At 37.6% G+C, this 24,302-nt stretch overlaps 1 protein-coding gene across 1 annotated transcript in view; it reads left to right on the forward strand.

The window, feature by feature from the left end:
• CHSY3 (chondroitin sulfate synthase 3) overlaps positions 1 to 16,274 on the forward strand; it is a 211,236-nt gene extending 194,962 nt beyond the window's left edge. The window contains exon 3 of the mRNA XM_072141788.1: positions 12,684 to 16,274. Within this exon, the coding sequence (XP_071997889.1) occupies positions 12,684 to 14,246 (1,563 nt within the window). The 3' untranslated portion in view covers positions 14,247 to 16,274. The remainder of the gene's footprint in view (positions 1 to 12,683) is intronic.
• The last annotated feature ends 8,028 nt before the right edge of the window (positions 16,275 to 24,302 follow it).

Genomic DNA, 24,302 nt, shown 5'->3' on the forward strand with positions numbered 1-24,302 from the left:
TATACTCTATGGAGGTTTACAAGCAAGGGGATCAGCAGAAATAAGACATGACTAGAAATTATAGTTAAGTCATGGTTGACTCATAGCAGATTGGTAACTTAAAGGGTAATTCCCATTTCAGGAAATAAATGTTATTGTTTGTGCAATGAAAAGTAATACAATTTTCCTATATACTTTCTGTACCAATCTGACCATGGTCACACAGGAGCACCTGTGTGACCATGGTCAGACTTCTGTCAACTGGAAATAAACAATGCAGCTTTCTATAGCAGGACAGCAAGCAGAGATCTAGAAAACTCTGAGAAATTGATACAGAAGGTAAATTGGAAAATTGAATTATTTTTCATCAATAATATTAATTTGTCATTTGATTTCCTGCATTATGAACCAAACATACCTTGAGAATGCCATAGCTACACTGATGAAGAAACATATCTTGTATAATCCCTGAGCTGAGTGGTTTTGCTGCAAAAACAATTATAACATTCTGGACCTTGGGAAATCTGGATTGCCTTTAGCCTGCATGTTACACAAGCTTCCTGAACTGTCCAGACAAGACTAATCAACCTGAGCTGTATCACTCATACACAGCAGCTAGGGGATGGTGCAGTAATTGATTTCTTCTGCCTGTCAGAGACAACACAGTGATTACATCATTCTCCGGAGCAGTGCATGCTTAATGTGAAAGGAGAAGTTCTGGAGTCAGGCAAAGGAGTGACAGAGCCTCATTGTCATAATTCTATTATTATTTTTTCAGCAAAACCACTCAGCTCAGAGATTAAACCAGATATGATTCTGCATCAGTGTAGCTACAGCATTCTCAAGGTATGTTTGGTTTAGAATGCATGAAATCAATTGTAAACCTTGTTGCGCAAGGACAATTTTTTTTTGTTCTGGAACAAATGACTTTATCACTACCTGCAGCTTCTGAATGTTGATATATTTCAAAGTCTATCATTAGTAATGAACTTAGAAGAGAACTTACTCCTATTTTAATCACACCATTAACCCCTTCCCGACATTTGACGTAATAGTACTGCATCGCGGGAGGTGCGTTCCCGCAAAATGCAGTACTATTACGTCATGCTTCTGGCACCGGCTCCTGAACGGAGCCGGCGCCAGAAGCTGCAGGTTTCAGCTATATATTATAGCCGACACCTGCCTCTAACACCCGCGATCGGAGATTTCTCCGACCGCGGCGTGCAAGGGGCATTTCAGAAAAATCGGACCCCCCCGCGGCGCTTACCGGGGGGGTCCGCTGCTCCGATCGCAGCCCCGGGACTGCCGGTGCCCGGGGCTGCGCGATCCTCCTGCCGGGAGCCGGGTGCTGCCTTCTGACAGGACCCGGCTGTAACACACTGAGCATGCGCATCTGTATTACACTGTGTAATGTGAAGAAGAGCTTGAACAAGTGATCAGTGGATCACTTATTCAAGCTAACCTGTAAAAGTTAATAAAAATGTTAAAAATACTACATAAAATCATTTTTAAATAAAAATAATTAATTAAATAAAGTTAAAGTCCCCTAAACACAAATATTCCCTATATACATGCAATAAAGTGAAAAAAACACAAAATCGCCAAAAACCCCCACATATTTGGTATCGCCGCGTCCGTAACAATCCGTACAATAACTCAGAAACATTATTGGACACGCTCGGTGAACGCCGTAAAAACAAAACCCGAAAAACACGCCAAAAATTTACATTTTTCATAAAATCTTTACACAAAAATGTTCTAAAAAGTGATCAAAAACAGTTATGTGCGCAAAAATGGTACCACTGAAAAGAACAACTCAACACGTAAAAAATAAGCCCTAAACTAGCTCTGTCAACCAAAAAATATTAAAGTTACGTCTCCGAAAAGATGGCGATGCAAAAACAAATGAGATTTCCTCTATATTAGTTTTTATCCAGTAAAATTGTAAAAATAAATGAAAAACTATATAAATGAGGTATCACCGTAATCGTAGTGATCTATAGAATGAAGATAATATAGTATTTTTAGTGAACGGTGTACGACCCCCAAAAAATACAAAAAAGAAAGTAAACCAAAATTGACAATTTTCTTTTCACCCATACATTCAAGAGTTAATAAAATCTCATCAATAAGCTAATGACCCACTAAAATGAAGTATTTGTAAAGTGCATCTCATGTCGCAGAAAATAAGCCCTTATATGTCCTAATTGACAAAAAAATAAAGATTGTATAGCCAATAAAAATTGACAATGCATAATCTGCTCTGAATGGCGCAGCTTCCCTTCGATGCCCTGGCGTGTGCCCATACAGCAGGTTACCACCACATATGGGGTATTATTATACACGGAAGAGATTGGGTATCAAATTTTGTGGAGCGTTTTGGTATTTTATCCACTGAGAATTTGTACATTTTTTGAAAAACATATTAATTTAGCCAAAAAAATGTTACTTTCAAAATTGCATCCGATTTTGTGCTAACCCCTGTAAAACAATTAAAGGGTTAACAAACTTCATAAAAGTTGTTTCACGTACGTTGAGGGGCGTAGTTTCTATAATGGGGTAATTTATGGGGTTTACTTTTATTTAGGTCTCTCAAAGTGATTTGAAACCTGAGCAGGTCCCTCAATAGCAGGATTTTGCGTTTTTTATGAAAATGTGAAAAAACGCACCTAATGTTCAAAGTCCCATAACATCCTACAAAAATAAGAGTATGCATAAAAAACCATGTCCACATAAATTAGACATTTAGTGAATGTTAGTTATTACGTTTTTTTGCGGTTATGACTATGTATGGAAAAAGTAGAACATTTTGAAGTTCAAAAATCAAAAATTTTTCCAAATTTTCACCAAATATCTGATTTTCTCATAAATAAATGCAAAACATACCACCAAAATTTTTCAAATAACCTGAAGTACGATGTGTCACGAGAAAACAATTTTAAAATCACTTGGATATGTTAAAGCGTTCCGAAGTTATAACCACTTATAGTGACACAGGGCAGATTTGAAAAAATGGGCCGTGTCAGGAAGGTGAAAAGTGGCTTCAGCGTTAAGGGGTTAACACAAGAAGGAAAGTAAACATTTAGCATTGAGGAACATTAAAACATTTCATTTAGAGGTCAGGAACAGATGTAAGCACACAGTCTGGAAAAAGTCTACACCACCGCTCTACCAAAGAGCACATAAACTGCTATATCTTGACCTCCTAGGGTACAGATACCATGTCGTAGGGTGCAGATACCAGGACCTTATGATTGTATTAATGAATGATATCATATGGTCATTAAATGTATATATTGGTCATGGGGAGTTATAGATTATATGTCTCTCTATCTGCAGCCATTTTATGGTTAGGAATGGCAGCTGGTAAAGACATTTGTAAACCAATGGCTTTACTTTACATTTCAAAAAAGCAATGCAGAACATTTAATAGATCTACATTGGGTATGGAAAGTATTTAGACCCCTTTAAATTTCATTGCAGCCAATTGGCAAATTCAAAAAAAAAATCCTTTTTGCTTATTAATATACACTCTGCTCCCTATCTTGAAAAAAAACAGAAATGTAGATATTTTTGCTAATTTATCAAACAAGAAAAACTGAACTGTCACATGGTCATAAGTATTCAGACCCTTTGTTCCGTATTGAGTAAAAGTACCTTTTTAGCTAGTACGGCCATGAGTCTTCTTGGGAATGATGCAAAAAGTTTTTTACACCTGGATTTAGGGATCCTCTGCCATTCTTCCTTGCAGATCCTCTCTAGTTCCCTCAGGTCGGATGATGAGTGCTGGTGGAAGCCATTTTCAAGTCTCTCTAGAGATGCTGAAATGGGATCATGTCAGGCTGGGCCAGTCCTGAATAGTCACCGAGTTGTTCTGAAGCCACTGTTTTGTTATTTCAGCTTTCTGCTTAGGGTCATTGTCCTCTTTAAAGGTGAACCATTGGCCCAGTCTTAGGTCCAGAGCACTCTGGGAGAGGTTTTCATACAGGATATCTCTGCACTTGGCTGCATTCATCTTTCCTTCAATTGCAATCAACATGATGCTTCCACCACCATGATTCACTGTTGGGATTTTATTTGGCAGGTGATGAGCACATACCGCTTAGAATTAACACCAAAAAGTTTAATCTTCATCTCATCAGACCAGAGAGTCTTATTTTTCATAGTCTGGGAGTTCTTCATGTGTTTTTTGCAAACTGTATGCAGGCTTTCATATGTCTTGCACTGAGGAGAGGCTTCCATTGACATATTCTGCCATAAAGCCCCAACTGGTGAAGGGCTGCAGTTATAGTTGACATTGTTTGGCTGGATTAGCAGGGAAAGGAAGAAAAGTGGTTGTCCCAAACTTCTTCAATTTAAGAATTATGGTGGCCTTTGTGCTCTTAGGAATGAGTGCTGCAGAAATTGTTTTGTAATCTTGCCATAATTCTTTCTCTGAGCTCCTTGGGCAGTTCCTTAGACATCATGCACTGTGAGCTATGAGGTCTTATATAGACAGGCGTGTACCTTTCCTAATCAAGTAAAATTATCTTAATTAAACACAGATGGCTGGCAATGAAGGAGTAGAACCATCTCAAAGAAGATCACAAGGAAATGGACAGCATGTGAATTAAATATGAGTGTCACAGAAAAGAGCCTGAATACTTATGACCATATGATATTTCAGTTTTTCTTGTTTAATAAATTAGCAAAAATATCTACATTTCTGTTTTTTTCTTTAAAGATAGGGTGCAGAATGTACACTAATGAGCAAAGAGTAAGTACTTTTTTGATCTTACCAGTTGACTGCAATGAAACAGTTTAACATGTATTTTTAATTTTATTTTTAATTGTCTTAAACTTTCTAAAACCCTTTTACGCATTTTAGACAGTTTTTTGCAACCTAGATTTAAAAAAAAAAAAACTAATTGAAAACAGATTGACAAATATGTTTGTAAATTGTTATAGAATAACTAAATAGAATACAAATTTACCAGAATGAGTTGTTAACAAAAAATATGAGTAGTAATAAAAAAATATGTAGAAAAAAAATGACAAATCAGTATTTTGAAGCCAATCTCTGGAATGGATTTAAAAAGAGAATAGTAAATCATCTTTTACATTCATTTAGGGTCTACTGCTGGCTTTAGCCTGCAGATCTCTACTAAAGCATATACACGTCAATCTTCTTGTGACATTTAAGGATGTATGTTTAAACATATGACATTGGTCTGTATTTGATTTATGAATCGAAGCTAAACATAGCTGTTCAATTAAAGGATGCAGTAAAGCAAACCACTTTCCTTAAGAGATCTTCTTAAGCCAATGAAATGATAATCAATACAGAAAGAGGATCTAGAATTACAGCTTTCACAGTATGATCCTGAGCCAGTAAAGAGACCTATTGTTTGTCTAGTTTCTATGGTGATAAATACAATTTTTTGCACAGTTATGTGCCACATAAACATTCTTAAATATGTGTATGTTTAATTTGAATTGGATATTTTACAATGAAATATTTTTGCAAAAATCTGTAGCTAGAAAATGAGCAGCTTCCATTTCTATACTTTTGGTGTGATATATAGATATGAGATAGAAATGCAATTGATGGTAGATTGCTAGGCTGTTTTGCAGTAAGTATGTAGGCTTACTGTTTGTCTTTTTATGGTTACACATTATAAATAAATTATGTAGGGAGGATATGTTAATTTTCTGGCATACAAGGCATGAAAAAGTTGCAATTTCTGTTGCACAACCAAGAATCATTTTCCCCCTTTCCATCCCTTACATTACTTTTTAAGGTATAGTAGGGCACAAGGGGGACAAGGGCAGAGACTCCCTGGCAAAGTCGGTTTTAGATAAAGTGGGGTCCTTAGCAAAACTAGAAGTTTTAAATAAAACTAAAAATAAAACTATTTTATGAAGTCAGTTAGAGGCTCCCTTTAGCCCCGCACAATGATAACACTTTGTAGTTTACAACAGTAGTATGGTAAGGCAATCTGAAATATGGGACTGTAACATAATTTTACAGGAGATAGATGATAGGTAGATTGAAAATAGAAGATAAATATAATACATATTATAGATTGATAGATGCAGTGGACCCCCTTGGGACAGGGTGCCCTGGGAAAATGCCCAGTTTCCCGCCCCTAATACCAGCCCTGCTCCTTGGTTGATAAATTTACTATAGCCTTTACTAGGATAATGGTGAAGATTACAGCTGATACCTATGCCAGGTTGTACTTTGTTACATCATTTATGTGCTGAGTCGGATTAACTAACAGGTCAGAAATTTTTAGCCTCTTGTGCACCTATTAGTATTATTAAGACTTCCACCTGATGCACCAGTCTTTATAAATGTCCGTGTAGTTATAAACTCACTCGTACCAGCAACATCCACGTACCTTTCTTTCTATTGCATTACATCATCTTTTCCTATCTTTCCTATCTCCCTAAACATTAAAGTGCCGCAGCTGTAATCTGATCCTTCAGTGAGCTGATCATCCATCTCCCCTCTCAATATGGAATTTAACAGTAAATTAAGAGTGAATGATCAGTATGGAAGGCAAAGAGAAAAAGTATCTCACAAGTGGAGAAAGAGGATTTTTTCCTTAATACGATATGTTTTTTATTCACTTGAACCATTGATTTATGCAAAGTGTTTAATCACCTGCCTAAAGTTTCAAGCATGGGATTTGTTAATGTATTCCTATACTACTTAGAAATAGGAAGGAAGAACTGACCTTACTTATGTTGTCTTAATTTGATGTGAGCTGCAGGGATAAAATTATGATAAAACTCTAATACTGATAAATTCAGTGGAAAGGAGGCTTGACTTAATCCTTTGCGTTTAATCAACAGGAAAAAAAAATCACCCTAAGATGATGTTGAGCGTGAGAATGTAGTACTAAAATCTACTTCTTAAGAACAAAAATAAAGACTTAAGCACTGTGACCAGACCAGATGTTGAGGAAACGTGAAAACAAATGTCATTATATCTATTGAAAATGTGGAACTGGAGGAGTACTAGCCCCACAAATAATGTTCAATAAATACATAGTAACAAATATTAATACCGGAATCAAAATAATATAAAATAACCCAAGTACCAAAAAAAATTAAATATCCTCCTTTTGTATATTCACTGAATATACTTCCCCATTTCTGGCTATAAACACACAGGCAATATGCATAGCTTAAATAATCACCGGTCTGCCCTTCTGTTCGATACAATACTCCTTGTTAGTCCAAAAATTGGAAGTTGAATAGATGGGTAAATGTTAACTCCAAAATCCTGCCTAACATGCTCATATATATGTTCCCAATACACTTAAATTCTAGGACCAAGTCCAAATCACATGCAAAAGTTCACATTTAGTAATATCACACATTATCACATTTTTACTAAAGTGGTGAATAGTATAAACTATGTTAATATTATATTGAATAATTTTATTAAAAGAGCTAAAGAAATATTCCTAAAGATCTGTGCCCAAGTAGTGTCCAATATACATGTAGGTCCCAAAATACCTTGTCATTTAACTTGTGATCCGTGTCTAATATTACATCAAGTATCCCTTAAAAATATATTTGTATACATATTAAAAATTGGGGAACTGTTAATAATTTGTAATATGTTCTTAGCTTAGTAAATCGGTAGAACTATATCATGTACAAGAGACAGTTTTTATCTGATGCTGTACTTAGTGTCCCTTAACCCTGGCCAAGGGCACATGTGACATAAAAGATACTAAATATGAATTCAACAAGGCAAAACATTAAAAAGAAAGTAAAAACCTGTGCAGTCTCAATGTTGTCATAAGTGTATGTTGACTTCTTATGTAATACTCTACTTTAATTCAAAATGGCAAAAATGCAGCAGAATCCACTTTTTGCTACTAAATAACCTAAATTTTAAGGGAAAAAAGCATCCATATATGTAAGCGTTTGGGAATGGCTTACATAAATCCTCGGCATGAGTTATATTATATCATTTCTTGCAAGGGTATAATCGAATTTTAATGCTGTCATGTGAACTGGCCCTACATGCAGATTACACCCATTTGTTGGGGTAATCTGTACATGGACAAATTGAAAAGTCTTTGCATGAATACATGGGTCATTCTTACATTTCTTCTGCAGACTCTCCTTAAAGGGGTATTCCAGGAATAAGCATAATTCATATACAAATGGATCCATATACAATAGGGTCCTCTTAGCAGAAAAATGCTGTTGGCATAGACTGTAATGAAGAATTAAAATGCTACTGACCCTTTAATCAGTCAGATGATTTCCTCCGCACGGACCAGACACAGGACAAAAGATGGCCGCTGGTCGGATGTCCACATCACATGTCCTGCACCTTACCTAGGCAGGTTATGTGATCATCACTATGTTTGGCTGTGGTTGGTTGTAGTGCATTCAGTGTGGCCAGTGCTATGGCGAGACATCATCTCAGTGAGGTAATGTACAGTGATGGCAGTTACACATCATTACTATGGTAACAGAGCAGGACAGTCTGTTACATCATCACTGGGAGCAGAGCATAAGACGGAGGAGGAGATACTGAGAACTAAAGGGTCATGGGACTTGTAGTATTCAGTGATGGCCATCTTGGCAATAACTCTGCCTACTTTAAAAAGAGCATAACATTTTGTGGATCATAGAATCAAACTATTTAAGCTAATTTTTGTGACTAATGACATTGAGTTTTGTTCTATTCATTTATTAATAGAATTATGTGGTTTTGTATCACACGTTCATGTTCCTTGAACAAGTCTGTGTTGGATTTCTACCCCGTCGTGCCTATTCGGATTATATTCATTATATATTGGTGGAGGCTTATTGTTATAATAGAGTTAGAATTAAAACAGAGAAAAATTTAAGACTACTTGGTGTGTGCCATGTTTTGATACAATATGTGTTGGATTTCTCAGTCTTAAAACTACGTAATCTAAACATGCTTAGACTTTCAAGTTACAACATGCTGGAGAGATAAGAAGCTGCCAGAGCTTTTTCTAGGTGGCTTATCCCTCTTCCTCCTGAAATAAGCATGTACACTTATGATCTGATAGTGGATGATATGAGGGGCCAGAAGAGCGAGCTGTCAGCCAAATATATATGGCAAGAGTAAAGAATTGGCAACTTGTGGACCTACAGTAAACTGAAATTATATTCTCTGTGTTCTAACTCTCTCTGTTCTTATTCCTCTTTGCAGTTTTTTAAAGTAGAAAAAGTGTAAAGTAATTAGTAATTATCTTACATTTACTATATTTAGCTTTTCAAGCTTGTGAGTTACTGTAGGATGAAACGCTTCCACATTTTGTGCTTCTTTGAAGTATATGTATCATACCGGCAATATTTGTTCAAGCTCCCAATATTAATCTTTTGTAAGCAATTCCCTGCTTGTACTATGGATCTTTTCCTGGGAATGAAAGAAATTGTATTAGAGGCTCATAGCTAGTGAATGAAAGTAAATATATTAAAGAATTTTACAGGCATTAATAACACTGTTCTTAAAGGGTTTATTGAACCACTCGGCAAAGACTTAGACCCCTCTACAAACACTCGCTCTGAAAAATGGGCAAAAGCTTATCATGGCACTACTAATTTTTTAAGTATTTATGTTTATATAATGAATTAAGGGAACTTGTTCTCTGCTGTTAAGTACCGGCTACTGCTGCACAGTGATTTGTCTATCCGGGATATAACTAAAATGGTTTCATTCACAAAGATGGTGAAATGGGTGAATATTTTAACATGTTTCAAAGTGTTGCAATGGCAAACTTTTATAGGTGCCAAATAAGCATAAACCGACTTTGTAAAAGTGCGGCTAAGCAAGTGAAATCTGTCTGCATCACTTTGACTAAATCAAATCTACTGTATAATAATCACTGAAATACGTATAGAAATTGTAGTGGCAAAAATATTTGGTGTACAAGAACAGATAGCACTGTTTTTTTTAAAGTGGCCAAACTGAGTGCCTGCAGCTTATGTTCCATTCAAATAAGCAGAGGTTGATCTGCAGTAATCTGGTATGACCACAACACAGAGAACTGTTTCCTTCATACTGTATATCCATCGGCTTCTGAGAACAGCTGATCTGTAAAAGTATTTTGGAACTTCACCAATCTGATAGTAAAGGAAAACTGTCACCATTGACACCCCCCCCCCCCCACACACACACACACTTACCCAAATCACACACAGTACCTTTTAGATATCTTTTTACATGTACCACTGATGCTTCTATCCATGGGAGTAGAACCACCATTCTTCTAAAAAAGACACTGTAGTCGCACATGCACGGCGCATCTGTGAAGCTTGACTGTCAGCCAGATCTCTCCCACCTTCTTAACTAGATGTTTAGTAACAGAGGGGAACAATAAAAGTCTTATTTAGAAGAATGGGGGCTCTCATCCTATGGATATGGGCATCAGTGGAACATGTATAAAGACTGAAGCTACTATGTTGCGGGAGCTGCTGGTAACAGCTTTCCTTTAAGGTCTTGTTCAATGCCTATGTAATTAATCTGTTTTACCAATGATACTCAATTAACTCATCATACAATGCATCCACCCTTAATATTATAAGGGTCTGTGACTACAGATAAAGAGAGGTCACTCTTCATGTGAAAAAGATTAATTTTTTTTCCATGGAATGGAACAGTATAAGATGGACTTTGGCTGATGCTATAAATGCCTGTAACTGTCACTTTAAGAGGGTCATATGAGTGACAGTATGAGGGGCACTAGTGACTGCCATATAAGAAGGCTGTACTATAAGGAGGAGATGTGACTGCCGCTCTATTGGCATCCTGGCTATCATTGTACTTGGGTTCTGTGACTGTGTGGTGTAGTGCCTGCAACATACTGTAACACATATGTTGTGTTACATCTAGTACACATTATTTCCCCTATCCCTTTATACCCAAGAAAGGTTAGGGCAGACATATATTTAAGTTGTGTTAGTGACAATCCTCTACAGCTGCCCATGCAATGAACACTATGCCTTTCTTAGAAAGTTGTTATAAACCAGTGCCTCAATTACATCAGGGCGGCTGCCAAGTTCCCAGGCCAACTCCTACAGTTTTCTCCCCTGCAATGTACCTTATATGGTCATGGACAATGTAATATGGAATAAAGAAGTAGAAGATATAAACCTTCCCAAGTTCCGAAAAACGATTATACATATTTGTTTAGTTCTGGAGATTTATGCTTTGCGAGTCAAGTTTACAAAATGTGTTATCCTGACATCATGGATTACATTATTGAGCTCCTTCAATTAGCTCCCATTGTTCTGTAACACAGATGTGTATAAAAGCTAATGGATGTTCTGGCTCCAAACTCAAAGCAAATGGATATATGCCTGAAAGTGTATAAACTTTAAAAAAAATGGCTACTAAACATGGAGAATCAACATGTAGGAAAATCAGAACACTTCTTGTATAATGACACAGATATATTATATAGTGCTTGTAAAGATGGAAACCGTGTGCACTCTAACTCATGGAGGAACTGATACAACATACTGATCCAAAGCATCAATGTGAGGCTCATATATTAAAATCACCAGAGTTAAGTCTACATTTACATTGGTATTTTATAGTTTAGAATGGATGATATGAGTAGCTCTCAGAAATCTAGCATTCTGGCCATGCTATTTTATTGCATTGTTTGTTGCTAATGAATGAATAGTTAGATTAGAAAACAAGAGTTTACCTTTAACAAATTAATATTTGGTGTGAACATGTGATTATGGATAGTTCTGAATATGGAGACAAGTTGAGAGCAAACTAGTTAAGAAAACAGTTGCAGCTAACCTTATGGGACTTGTCACCACCTTATTCATAAAAACAGGTATTGACCGGTCCCCACAGAACCCTAATGGCACAAGGACACCCTTCTTTTGAAGGGTGAACTTTGATTCCCTAAATTGTATACAGGCAGACAAGGCAGTGAGTCAGAGACAGCTTTTGCATATCGCTCCCTGCTAAGCAACGCGGTGCACGAAGCTGCGCATGAGACGTGAGCAGGTGGAGGACGCAAACCCGCCCGATGCTCACTGCACATGAAAGACAATGGAAGAGAAGTGTGTGCAGGTGCAGGAATTTGGCCAGCCAGCCGGATGATGTCACTGAGGAGGTGGTGGCTTGCTGAGGGAGGACAGGACGTGCCCCTGACTTGGCCATGGAGGCCACGCCCCGCTGCCTTGTCTGCCTGGATACCAGATAGAGAATGAAAGTTTATTTTACCAGCTTCTGAGAAGAGTTTTTTAGGTAAAAGAAGGCTGCCCTTGTGCTCTTAGGGGACTGTGGAAACCTGTCAATACCTGCTTTTATGAAAAAGGTGGTGACACGTTCCCTTTAACGGTATATTCACATTGCAGCAAATTCTGCATGCCTTTATTCTACATTTAATTAATGGGCTTCAAATTAATATATGCAGGCTACCTCGTTTTTTACCTAAACCTTTTTTACCAAAAATCTGTCCTACCGAAACCAAAATTTGATCATTTCAATGAGCTTCCACTCATTGAAATTAATCTTGTAGACACTAAATTAGCTTTTTTCATTATTTCAAGGATAAAATTACATCTGTAAATGGAGTTTTTATTGATTTTTTTAAGTCACTATTTCTATTCAAAACTAAAGTTTATGTGAAGCATTAACATATTTTTATTCGGCTATATTAATATTACAACTTTTATTTGTCCTTTTTTTTCAGATGCAGCAACTATTCCACGAAAATTATGAACACAACCGAAAAGGATATATACAAGATCTGCACAACAGCAAAATTCATACAGCTATAACACTGCACCCTAATAAAAGGCCGGCATACCAGTACAGACTCCATAATTATATACTGAGCCGCAAGATTTCTGAATTACGCTTTCACACCATCCAGCTTCATAGGGAAAGTGTTTTGATGAGCAAGCTTAGTAACACGGAGATAAACAAGCTAGACCAGCAGCTTGGTATGATGCCATCATTCAATAGATTTCAGCCACGGGAAAGGAATGAAGTAATTGAATGGGAGTTTCTTACAGGAAAGCATATTTATTCAATGTCTGCAAACACACCACCATGCCAGAGTCTGAATAACCTTCTCAAGGTGTCTTTGGATGACACGGTAATGCAAGTAATGGAAATGATCAATGAGAACTCCAAATCAAGAGGAAGGTTAATTGATTTTAAAGAAATCCAGTATGGCTACCGCAGGATCCATCCTATGTATGGAGTAGAATATATTTTAGACATGTTGCTGTTGTACAAAAGGCATAAAGGGAGAAAACTGACTGTTCCAGTAAGACGTCATGCATATCTACAGCAGTCATTTAGTAAGCCATTTTTCAAAGAAGATGAAGAACTGGATGTGCAGAGCTTCTTGCAGAGCATTAACAGTGACACACAGTCTTTTTCATTTCTCTCGAACTCATTAAAAATGTTTTCTGCTCTTCATATGACAAAGGAAATGAAAGAAAAGAGTGACAAGAAAATACATTTCCTTGTTCCGCTCACCGGAAGGTATGATATCTTTGCCAGGTTTATGGAGAATTATGAGAAGGTCTGCCTGATCCCGAAGCAAAATGTAAAGCTAATCGTCATTTTATTTGATTCTGAAACAAACACAGACTCCGACAAGCACATGGCACTCATGGCAGAATATCAAAACAAGTACCCACAGTCGGAGATGTCCATAATGAAAATGTCAGGACAGTTTTCCAGGGGGTTGAGTCTTGACAAGGGATCTGCTCTGTTTGATAACGACACTTTATTGCTCTTTTGTGATGTAGACTTGCTGTTCACTTCGGAATTTCTACAAAGGTGTCGGGATAACACTATTCAGGGACAACAAGTGTATTATCCCATTGTATTTAGTCAGTATGACCCAAAAGTAATATATGGGGGAAACCCTCCTGCAGACAGTAACTTTGTGTTTACAAAAAAAACTGGCTTTTGGCGAGACTATGGATACGGTATAACTTGTATTTATAAAAGTGACCTGCTGAAAGTTGGTGGTTTTGATACCTCCATTCAAGGATGGGGCTTAGAAGACGTTGATCTCTTTACAAAGGTTATCTCTTCTGGTCTGAAGGCCTTTCGAAGTCAAGAAACTGGGGTGGTTCATGTTTTTCATCCTGTCCAATGTGACCCCAATTTAAACCCTAAACAGTATAAAATGTGCCTGGGTTCTAAAGCAAGTACATTTGCATCTGCATCTCAATTAGCAGAGATATGGCTAGAGAAACATTTAGGTGTTGGATATAACCGAACGCACTCCTGACATGTCTACTTACTTTGACATCAAGAGGAGTTTACCTCATGCTGTAAACTTTGTCATCATTGTCTACAAACTCCTCTGTGTCTTCCAAAGGATATTTGCTGTTCACTCACATTAATAAAAATGAACTCTAGTGATTAGCAATATTTTAATTTCCTGCTGAAGATGAGGTTACTATTCCCATTTTTGTGTTTGGAAATTAGTTAAAATTTGCGAATGAGTTCAACGATCTCATGGAGCACACTTATCAAGACGACATCATCCGACCAAGAAGACAGCTCTTACTAGGGAATAGGATGTGATATCATTATTTTGTTTCTCAATGTGACCCAAATATTTGCTGGCAAAGGTACCACAGAAGTGCATTATGCTTCCCTTTGGGAAGAGACTTGAGTTTTATAATTTATAACAAGACTTAAATAAACAGACACTACTTTTGTTCATCTTTAGAATTTTTAAAGTAAAAGATAACTATGATTGTATCTTTATTTTTTAAAACTGCATTAGGAGGGTCTTTTCATGAACAGCTGGTACTGGCTACCAAGGTCCAATATGTCTTACTATGCGTCCATTTTTGAATGTGTTCCTCCTATAATAAATCGACTCTTTATTCCCTAGGGAATATGATTGCTTCAATATTCAAGTACTGAACATTCTAGAATCCATTTTCTATTATATGCTGGCAAGAAGATGAATTACATGAAAAATAGTATTTAAAACACAGAACCATCAACCATATTTCCTTTTTTAAGAAATATGCAATTTTTTTATGTGAGTTCAACCATAAATATATTTCCATTAAATTCATTGTGTTGTAAGAATTAATGTGACAAATTGCTGGATATTTAAAGGTGCAGTACTGCTTAGATTGTATAAAAAAATCTGTCATCTTTAGAAGTTGCCCTTACAATTACACATTTCAATAATCAATTGTATTAATGAATGGTTTGTAAAAGATAACAGTCAATTAACATATATTATGTCCCTGTTGACCAATTGAAAACAGATTTCAGTCTTTCCTCTAACCTGATATGAGAATATTTGTGATAGAAAAGCTTTGAAACTGTCTGAAGCTTGAAAAGTGTTATCTACTATAACTCTGTAGACTGCATGTAAGAACTGTAATTTCCATATTTTGGTGCTTTATACCGTCCCCTCAGGACAGATTTCAAACCTTGTCAACAGCTTAATGGATTGTGCGCTCAGCAGACTCATTGCTGATGCCTGTCTGCTACCTTATGCAATATAGTAAATAGCACCTCTTCCGATTGGACAATCAATAAACAGACTTTTTTTTCCAGCTTTAATCCCAAAGTTTGCTGCAATTCATTTGGGTTTTATACCATTTTTTTTTCTCCAAATCAGACTAAAGTTCTGCAACAGCTAGATATCCAAAACCATTTTCCAGTGAAATGTGGTCATATCAGAAAGAAAGAAAAAAAATGTAATTACCAATACCGGAATTAGTAATAGTTTAATGAGATGCCCTCAAACTTCCTAATCAAATGGTGAACTAGGTGCCCTTAGCGCAAAAGTTAAGGCCTTATTTTATTTTGAGCTATAACCAGTTGAACTCAAGGAGCTGCCCTTTTATTATACCATATCTCTGTGTATTGGCTGGAAAGACTTGCATCTGTGCAACCTTAAATGGTTGTGGATCAAAATAATGTAAGGAAATAACTAAAGACCTAACGGAAATGTCAACTCACCCTTATACGAATTTTAAAAAATGACATATAGCTCAATAATTGTATATATTATACACATATAAATACCACTCAGGTGCACTTCCCAGAACCCGGACCAAAGTTCCTCCAAAGTATAGGTAAAAAGAAAATGGCAGCACTCTGAGATTCAATGTGAAAAAAACATACTGATTTATTCCAACATGTGCCAAGCTACGGGTCGGCTCCTAAAGCCTAGAGCCTTTCTCAAGTGCAGTTTCTCTCAAGTGCTTAAGAGCCAAAACGTAGCTTGGCACAAGTTGAAATAAATCGGTACATTTTTTTCACATTGAATCTCAAAGTGCTGCCATTTTCTTATATATATATAACATCAAGTGATTGGGAAAAAAGGAGATATTCAGTACCACTCTATTACACACTTAATGATAGGAAATAGACATGTTTTTCTAATCTTTTATAACACTTCCTTTAGGGTGTGTTCACATGTTGAGGTTTTCATATGCACTTTTAGATGTCTAAACCAGGTGTGCAGTGAAAAAAAAAATTCTTGTACAAAGTGATTTTACTACGTAAAGTGAGTAACTTATTTCAGAGCCAAAAAATGTTCCTACGTCACCATCTTTTTTTTAAAAATAATAGTAGGCTGAAGGAATTCCTTAGGAAATTTTGTGGCTACAGACAGGATTACAATATAAGATAACACCTCTATAAAACACATAATCATTATCTATACTGCTGTCCACTACTGACAATAGATGATCATATCTACTCAAGAAGCATAGACCTCAATGAGTTGAATCCAGTCTATAGCTACCAATGGTCATGAGGCTGCAGTAAAGCATCTCACTAAATGCTGTTAAAGAAGCCAAGACAAGGTGTCAGCCCCTGTAGTCAAATAGATAAAGGGATATGCTTCACCATTTGCTTCTCATAGGTAAAGAAATCCGGTAATACATTTCCTTTAAAAAAAAAATTAGAAAACAAGATTTCTTAAAGTGATTACAGAAATTTCTTATATTTGGTAGTAAGGTTCAAACAGATACACAGGACTAGTATATGTTAAATGTACTGTATACTTTTATATACTGCATATGTGTACATTAAACTTCCCAAGGGTGTCACATATGAAATATGACAATCAGCAGAAAAATAAAAAAAAATGCTAAAAGGTTTTTCATAATCATCAAGCAAATGTGTGACCCCAGATGTGAGAAATGCATTGTACAGATGGTTTGTTGAAATGTTGTATTTAAATCATCTTCTTTTATCAGTTTATTTGTAATTGAAAGACCAGTTGTAGTATTGCTGTAACCCCAACATCTGGCTTCTTAAATCTGCCGATTTTGATAGTTGGTCCATTTAAGTGATATTCAGCAGATGGAGATGTATTCATTCCAGAAATGAATAGCTGCTATTTTAAGGTTATGTGAATTTATTATGCCTTCTTTCCAAAAGTAAATGCTTATGAAATGATCATGAAATGCTGAAGAAACTGCATATTATTAGAAAACAAGAAGCCGTTTCCTGTTTCCCACCATATTTGAAAATGAGCCAAATTTGTCTAAGTGGGAAAATATGTGGCGAAAAAATGCAAAGAAAAAAATGATCTTTTAAGAAAAAAAAAGTAAAAATCTTATAATCTGGCACATGCATTATTAGAGTATTTTGTTTTACTAGTTATAAAATGTATATAATATGTGTCTTCTAATAACAAACATCCCTATAGTCCAGGAATATACAGGTAAATAGTGTTGGTATTAGCTTTTCTTGTGTTCGGTGCTACAAGCTAAGTCTGGTAATGTAAGGGTATCTACGTGTATCCTTGCATTGCAAAAGTTCATTTCTACCCCCGAATCTGCAGCATTAAGTGACATATCACTTTTTTGCTGCCGGTCAGTATCATCACTGTGATCAATCCCATGCACTACAATGTTACTGTACTTACTGTTACTGCATTTTTTGCCATATGCTATACAGGAAATCTGCAGGTGAAACATAACAAGTGCAGTTACTCTAGTAATGCAAATTTGTAAGTCTTAATAGACATACCATGAAGCAAATATAGAATACAGCGGCACTCACCAATTCGGTGCGAAGAAATCTTTATTGAGGCCTGGCCCCGCTCTGCCTCTGTACGCACCTCAATAAAGATTTCCTCGCACCGAATTGGTGAGTGCCGCTGTATTCTATATTTGCTTCATGAACTACTTTTGCTCTTGCTGAGCACCACCGTTTATAGATTTGTGCAAGAAGGCCAATCTACCCTGCCAAGATCCGTGCCGGGCTTCACTGGGGATATGCCTTAATGGTCGGATGGTGCCGGTCACTGTTTTCTCCGTTGATGACTTAATAGACATACATTAATGGACAAACTCCCAGCATTTTGTGCCAAATCATACCTCATTAATTTTATCAATTTTTGCATCAGTTATTGTCAAAACTTTGTGTGGTGAGCAAATAGAGATTGAGTATAATGGAAAGATTTCCAGCTATTTTGTGCCCTCAACCAGTTCTGGTTTTGGTCAGAACAACTGATGCAGGTCGGAAAGTAAGAGTTCTCCATACGGAGACTTTGACGATTAAGGCCGCTGTGTAGGCAGGTGGAGACTTATAGCCATTGCTCCAGAAGGAGATTCTGTGAAATTTGCAAGTTACGTTTTTCAAGATGTCTCTCACTCAGCTCCACCAGTTCCCTACACTGTACTGAAGAGACGCAACCCTGTAGAAACAGTGCACTCTATAGTTGGGAATCTTTTCTTTCTGGAATAGATATACTGGTTTGGCTTAAATCCTCATGACATCATGTCACTAGGCTTCTTGAAAGTCATACTTAATGTTAAGAGGGCTGCCTTACATAGTAGTAAAATAAGGCATTGTTTTCCTTGTTCCATCCTGGAAAACGTAACTTGCATATTTTCCAACAAGTTCTGCAAGAATAATTATGACCAGAATGGAAAACGACCCTTAGTAGGTTATCAGCCACCTTAAAAAAAAGGATGAAAATGAGACTTAATTAGTATTGAAAATGCAAAAGCCCATTAAAAATAAATGTTACCTGTGTGGTGCATGGAAAGTACCACTTATGCACAACAGTATCTGTAAATACGATCAGCGCTCAAGTCTAGGTCAAAAAACACTGACATAATGTTTACCGTAACATTGTTCCCATGACACAAATCAGCAGATAAGTTGTCCCTGTGTGAAGTGATTGAGATAGCAGTACTTATTGGACAGTCTTAGGCCTCTTCCACACTAGCGTTGCGTTTCACGTCAGGGTGCAATGCGTGAAAAACTGACGTTTTTGGCTGCGTTTTTGTTCCATTTTTCCTTGGAGTAATTAGCGTTTTTGCGTTTTTCACGCGCGTGGTGTTAGCGTTTTTTTTGCGTTTTCGGCACATTTTTCACGCGCGAGTCAATGGGAGAATCGAGCATTTTTCAAAGGGACCATGGTTTGGGATTAAAATGGGTTATTTAATTAAAAAATAATGTCTTCTGATAAGTAGCAAACATCTGCGATCTATTCTTCACTGTTCCCCGTGTATATTATCTCCCGACAAGTTAGCAGATGTGAAGAACAGTGAAGAATAGAATAAAACCAGTGAACACAGTGAAAACAGTGACCACAGGATCATTTAAGAGAAAAAAACACTGCAGAACACAGTGCAGAATAGATTACAGATGTTCGGCACATCTGCTTACTTGTCGGGAGATACGCACGGAACGGTGCGGCCAAAATAGCATGTGAAGAACAATATATATGTGTGTGAAGAACAAATTGCAGATGTTTAAATACATCTGCAATGTGTTCTTCACACATATATATTGTTCTTCACATGCTATATATGTGTGTGAAGAACAAATTGCAGATGTTTAAATACATCTGCAATGTGTTCTTCACACATATATATTGTTCTTCACATGCTATTTTGGCCGCACCGTTCTGCGCGTATCTCCCGACAAGTAAGCAGATGTGCCGAACATCTGTAATCTATTCTGCACTGTGTTCTGCACTGTGTTTTTATCTTAAATGATCCTGTGTTCACTGTGTTCACTGTTTTTATTCTATTCTTAACTGTTCTTCATTGTGTTTTTTTAATTAAATGATCGTTCGCGAGCAGGGGAAATACTGTTATACTGGTCACCTAGCAACCCTTACGTTTAAAACGCATTGCACTCGCATTGCACTTGCAATGTTTGCGAGTGCAATGCGTTTTTGATACGTCCCCATAGACTTGAATGGGGCGTGAAAAATGCGCGTGAAACGCAAAAATAGAGCATGCTGCGATTTTGACGCGCGTGCAAACGAGCGCAAGCACGCGCGTGCAAAACAACGCAAATGAAGAAAGACCCATTGAATACAATGGGACAGAGTGCAATGCAAGTTCTGCGCGTCAAATGCACGCGCAGAACTCGCGCGTGAAAAACGCCAGTGTAGAAGGGGCTTTACTATAACAGTTACAATATCTGGTGAAACTTAGGCCAAGCAGAAACTTTTTAACTCTTTTGGAGTCTTTTTGGGTCACATAATATTTCATCATCAATTAATAAAAATTTCTAGACTGCTAGAACTTGAACTTTGTTTTGATGGGTGCTAGACAACCCTTGTTCAAGACTGAAGGGTGCCGGACTATAAGATTTTTACTGTATTTATAGATTTTTTTTTTAATATGCTCCACTGCTTTATGACTTGGTGGTCCAGAAAAGAAATATCTTTAAAACAGCAATGCATATTATAGAGGATTAATCTTGCCAGCAGCTCTGTATAAAACCAAGGGTTGTGGAATAGGTTCTAGACTGTAATGAGTTTTTTCAATGTGCAGTCATTTTATGCATTACATTGTCTATTGAGACCCATGATGCTTTTTGTTTTTCATTGTGTATTATTTAAGGTATTATTGGTTACTTGCTGGTCTGGTAACTTATGCAAAATTATAATTTTGTTCCTCTGTTAATTTTATAAAATATTGCATTTCTTTAACATCATTGCACTTTTGTGTTTTTAGTGTATTTATTCAGCACAATAAAACTATATCCTAAAGTTTTAGCTCATACAGTTGTTTCAAAAACAGTTTCAAGACGTGCTGTTCTGCAGGTATATGGCTACTTGAGTGTGCAAGCTGGAGGAGCGTGGTATTTAGGGAAAAATACAGTCGACACAGTTCAAATATTTTTTCTTGCACTTTAGTGATTAAATACAAAATAACAAAGATATGAATAGTTTTTTCCACATGGTATATTCCAAAGAAATATCAGCAATAACTTTTTTACATTATATTCTCAAAAAGAGTAAGGTTAAATATATTCTTTGTGTTTGAATGGTAAATTACCTTTTCCAATCTTTCAAACTTCCATAAAATATAGTTCTCTTTCTCTTATATATGAACTTCACCTTGGACATCAGGCAGAGACATTACAAGAGACAAGACATAGGGGCACATTTACTAAGAGCTTTGCACCAGTTTTATGTTGTACTCTGCATATTCTTTCTAGTGGAAACTGCTTGCAGGTACGTGTATGGCGCATAGGTGTGGGGATGGATGAAGAGAGCTCGCGGGCTGAGCCCTCTTCATACACAGGTGGGGTTTGTAGCATATTGCAGCAAACCCCCACTGCTAATACCCGTGGACGGTGCTAGCACCGATCATGTGTATTAACTCTTCTGATGCCGGCGGCATGCAAAAGACAGCGGCGTGTGGGCGCCGTCATCTTGGATCTGATCGTGGCTCATTGTAATGTATACTGTGCAAAAATGCCATATACTGCAATACAGTTGCATTTACAGTAAGTATATGGTAGGAACGATCAGACCATCTAGTGCTAATGTACCCTAGAGGGTCTAAAAAATTGGAAATTGGAATTTTAAAAAGTTCAAAACCTAAAAGTTCAAATCACCCCCTTTCCCTAGAACTTATATAAAATGTAATAAACAGTAAAAGTCACAGACACAATAGGTATTGCTGTGTCACAAAATGCACGATCTATCAAAATATAAAAACGGTTATTGCCGGCGGTGAACCACGAAAAAGATAATAGCGCCCAAATGTCTGAAAGGCGACTTTTACACCATTTTACATGACATAAAAAATGGAATAAAAAGTGATCAAAATGTCACAATGAAAATGTCGGCTCATTTTGAAAAAAAATTGACACCCAACTCGGCTCCATAGACCAAAGTATGAAAAAGTTATTAGTGCCATAAGATTTTCTTTGTTCACATTTGTTTACTTTTTGTAAATGTATTGAAACACAATAAAACCTGTATAAATATCACCGTGATTGTACCAAACCAAGAATAAAGTAGAGGTGTTATTTGGAGCGCTAAGTGAGCCCACAAGAATGTGACGCAAACGCATTTTTTTCCCAATATTTCCACATTTTGAATTTTATTCCAGCTTCCCAGTACATGGCATGGAATAATAAATAATGCCACAGAGAAGTAAAATTTTTTACGCAGAAATTAAGCCCCCACACAGCTCTGTACACAGAAAAATGAAAAAGTTATGGATTTTTAAAAGTGGGGAGCGTGAAATGAGCAAAAAAAACCTGCATCCTTAAGGGGTTAAGAAGTGTATGCACCACAAATGTGTTGCTCGTGACCCTTTTGTGGCACAACTGCAATTGCCTCCATGCAACACAAATTAGAGGGCGTTCCTGTGCTCATTCGGACCGTGTGCCAGGTTTAACATGCAAAGTCTGTTGCACGCCCTATGTCAAAGGTGCACCACAAAAAAGTTCTGCCGGACTAGTGCGGGCAAGCGCCAGATTCCGGATTTCTCGCACACTTTCTCAAAATCTGGTGCACCGAACATTATACATGGGCAGAGCACTTTTGGTGCAGTTTCCTACATTCTTAGTCAGGGGTGTCGCTAGGTCAAAAGATCCGGGGCTCATGCCCCGGATCTTTTGGCCGGTGCCCCGTATCTCCCTGGGTCTGCAGGACATCAGGTCCCGTTGCCCGGGCATCCTCGTCTCTCTCTTCACGATCCTAGTGTTCACTGCTTTCCCTGCAGGACCTGTGATGATGTCACATGACCTGCAGGGGGAAGCAGTGCACAGAGCTGCAGGAGTGAGGTGAGAGGGAGAACATATAAGATCTATATGGGCACATGACAGGGGGATCTGTATGGGGCACATAACAGGGGGATCTGCATGGGGCACATAACAGGGGGATCTATATGGGCACATGGCAGGGGGATCTATATGGGCACATGGCAGGGGGATCTGTATGGGGCACATGAAAGGGGATCTATATGGGCACATGACAAGGGGATCTATATGGGCACATGACAAGGGGATCTGTATGGGCACATGACAGGGGGATCTGTATGGAGCACATGACAGGGGGATCTATATGGGCACATGACAAGGGGATCTGTATGGGGCACATGACAAGGGGATCTGTGTGGGGCACATGACAGGGGGATCTGTGTGGGGCACATGACAGGGGGATCTGTGTGGGGGACATGACAGGGGGATTTGTGTGGGGGACATTCCTTGGGGCGTGTCCACATGTGTCAGTAGGAAGGGCCTAGGTTTGATCTCGCATTTCCAGTGAAATGCATGTGATAACAAGCGCCTGGTGTCTTGTATTTGTTTAAATGCAATAGTGTGAGCGCAACCTAAGGTCGGTGCCACACGCACTGCTTTGTCTGCGTTTGAAATTACAAGCGCAGACAAAGCCGCGCCTACCGGGGCGGGCCGCGGCCCAATTGCATCGGTGTTTCTATGGAAACACCTGCGATCGGGAATGAGCCGCCGGTGTTTTTTCGTTAATTTAATGCAAAACACCGGCAGTTTTGAGATGGTTTTAGGTACAGTTTTGTTCATTTAACAAGTGAAAGACATGAACTGGTGAATTTAAGTTTGAAGGGGAAACCTGTTCCACAAATGTCTTTCACTTGTTAAAATAACAAAACTGCAGATAAAACCACCTCAAAACTGATTGCGAAGCATTTGAAACTGCAACATGTGAACGCATGTCTGTGTGGTGAACTCCACAGAAAGGAGACGTGGTGATGCCGGGTCTAAGGGTGGTTGGTGTTTTGAACCCGTTTTTAGAAAACACATCCATTTTTGCTAGTTTTTAATAAAGATAATTGGGAAAACTGGACAAAAAACGATTTTTTTTTAACGGACTGAAAACACATGACTAAAAATGGACTAACCGCAGGTTCAAAACGTCACGTGTGCCACCACCCTAATAATGAATTGGACATGTCACCAGCAGTCACTGGATGTAAGTCAGGATTTCTCCTGTGGTTTCTGTAGCTGTATATACCCTCAGTAAAGTTGTTATTGGCACAGCCACATGCGAGGGGGTTATGTACAGGAGGGGGTATTACTTAAAGTCTGATACAAATGCATTGAGGCCCGT

The sequence above is a fragment of the Engystomops pustulosus genome, chromosome 1 (assembly GCF_040894005.1).
Source record: "Engystomops pustulosus chromosome 1, aEngPut4.maternal, whole genome shotgun sequence".
NCBI lineage: Eukaryota > Metazoa > Chordata > Amphibia > Anura > Leptodactylidae > Engystomops > Engystomops pustulosus.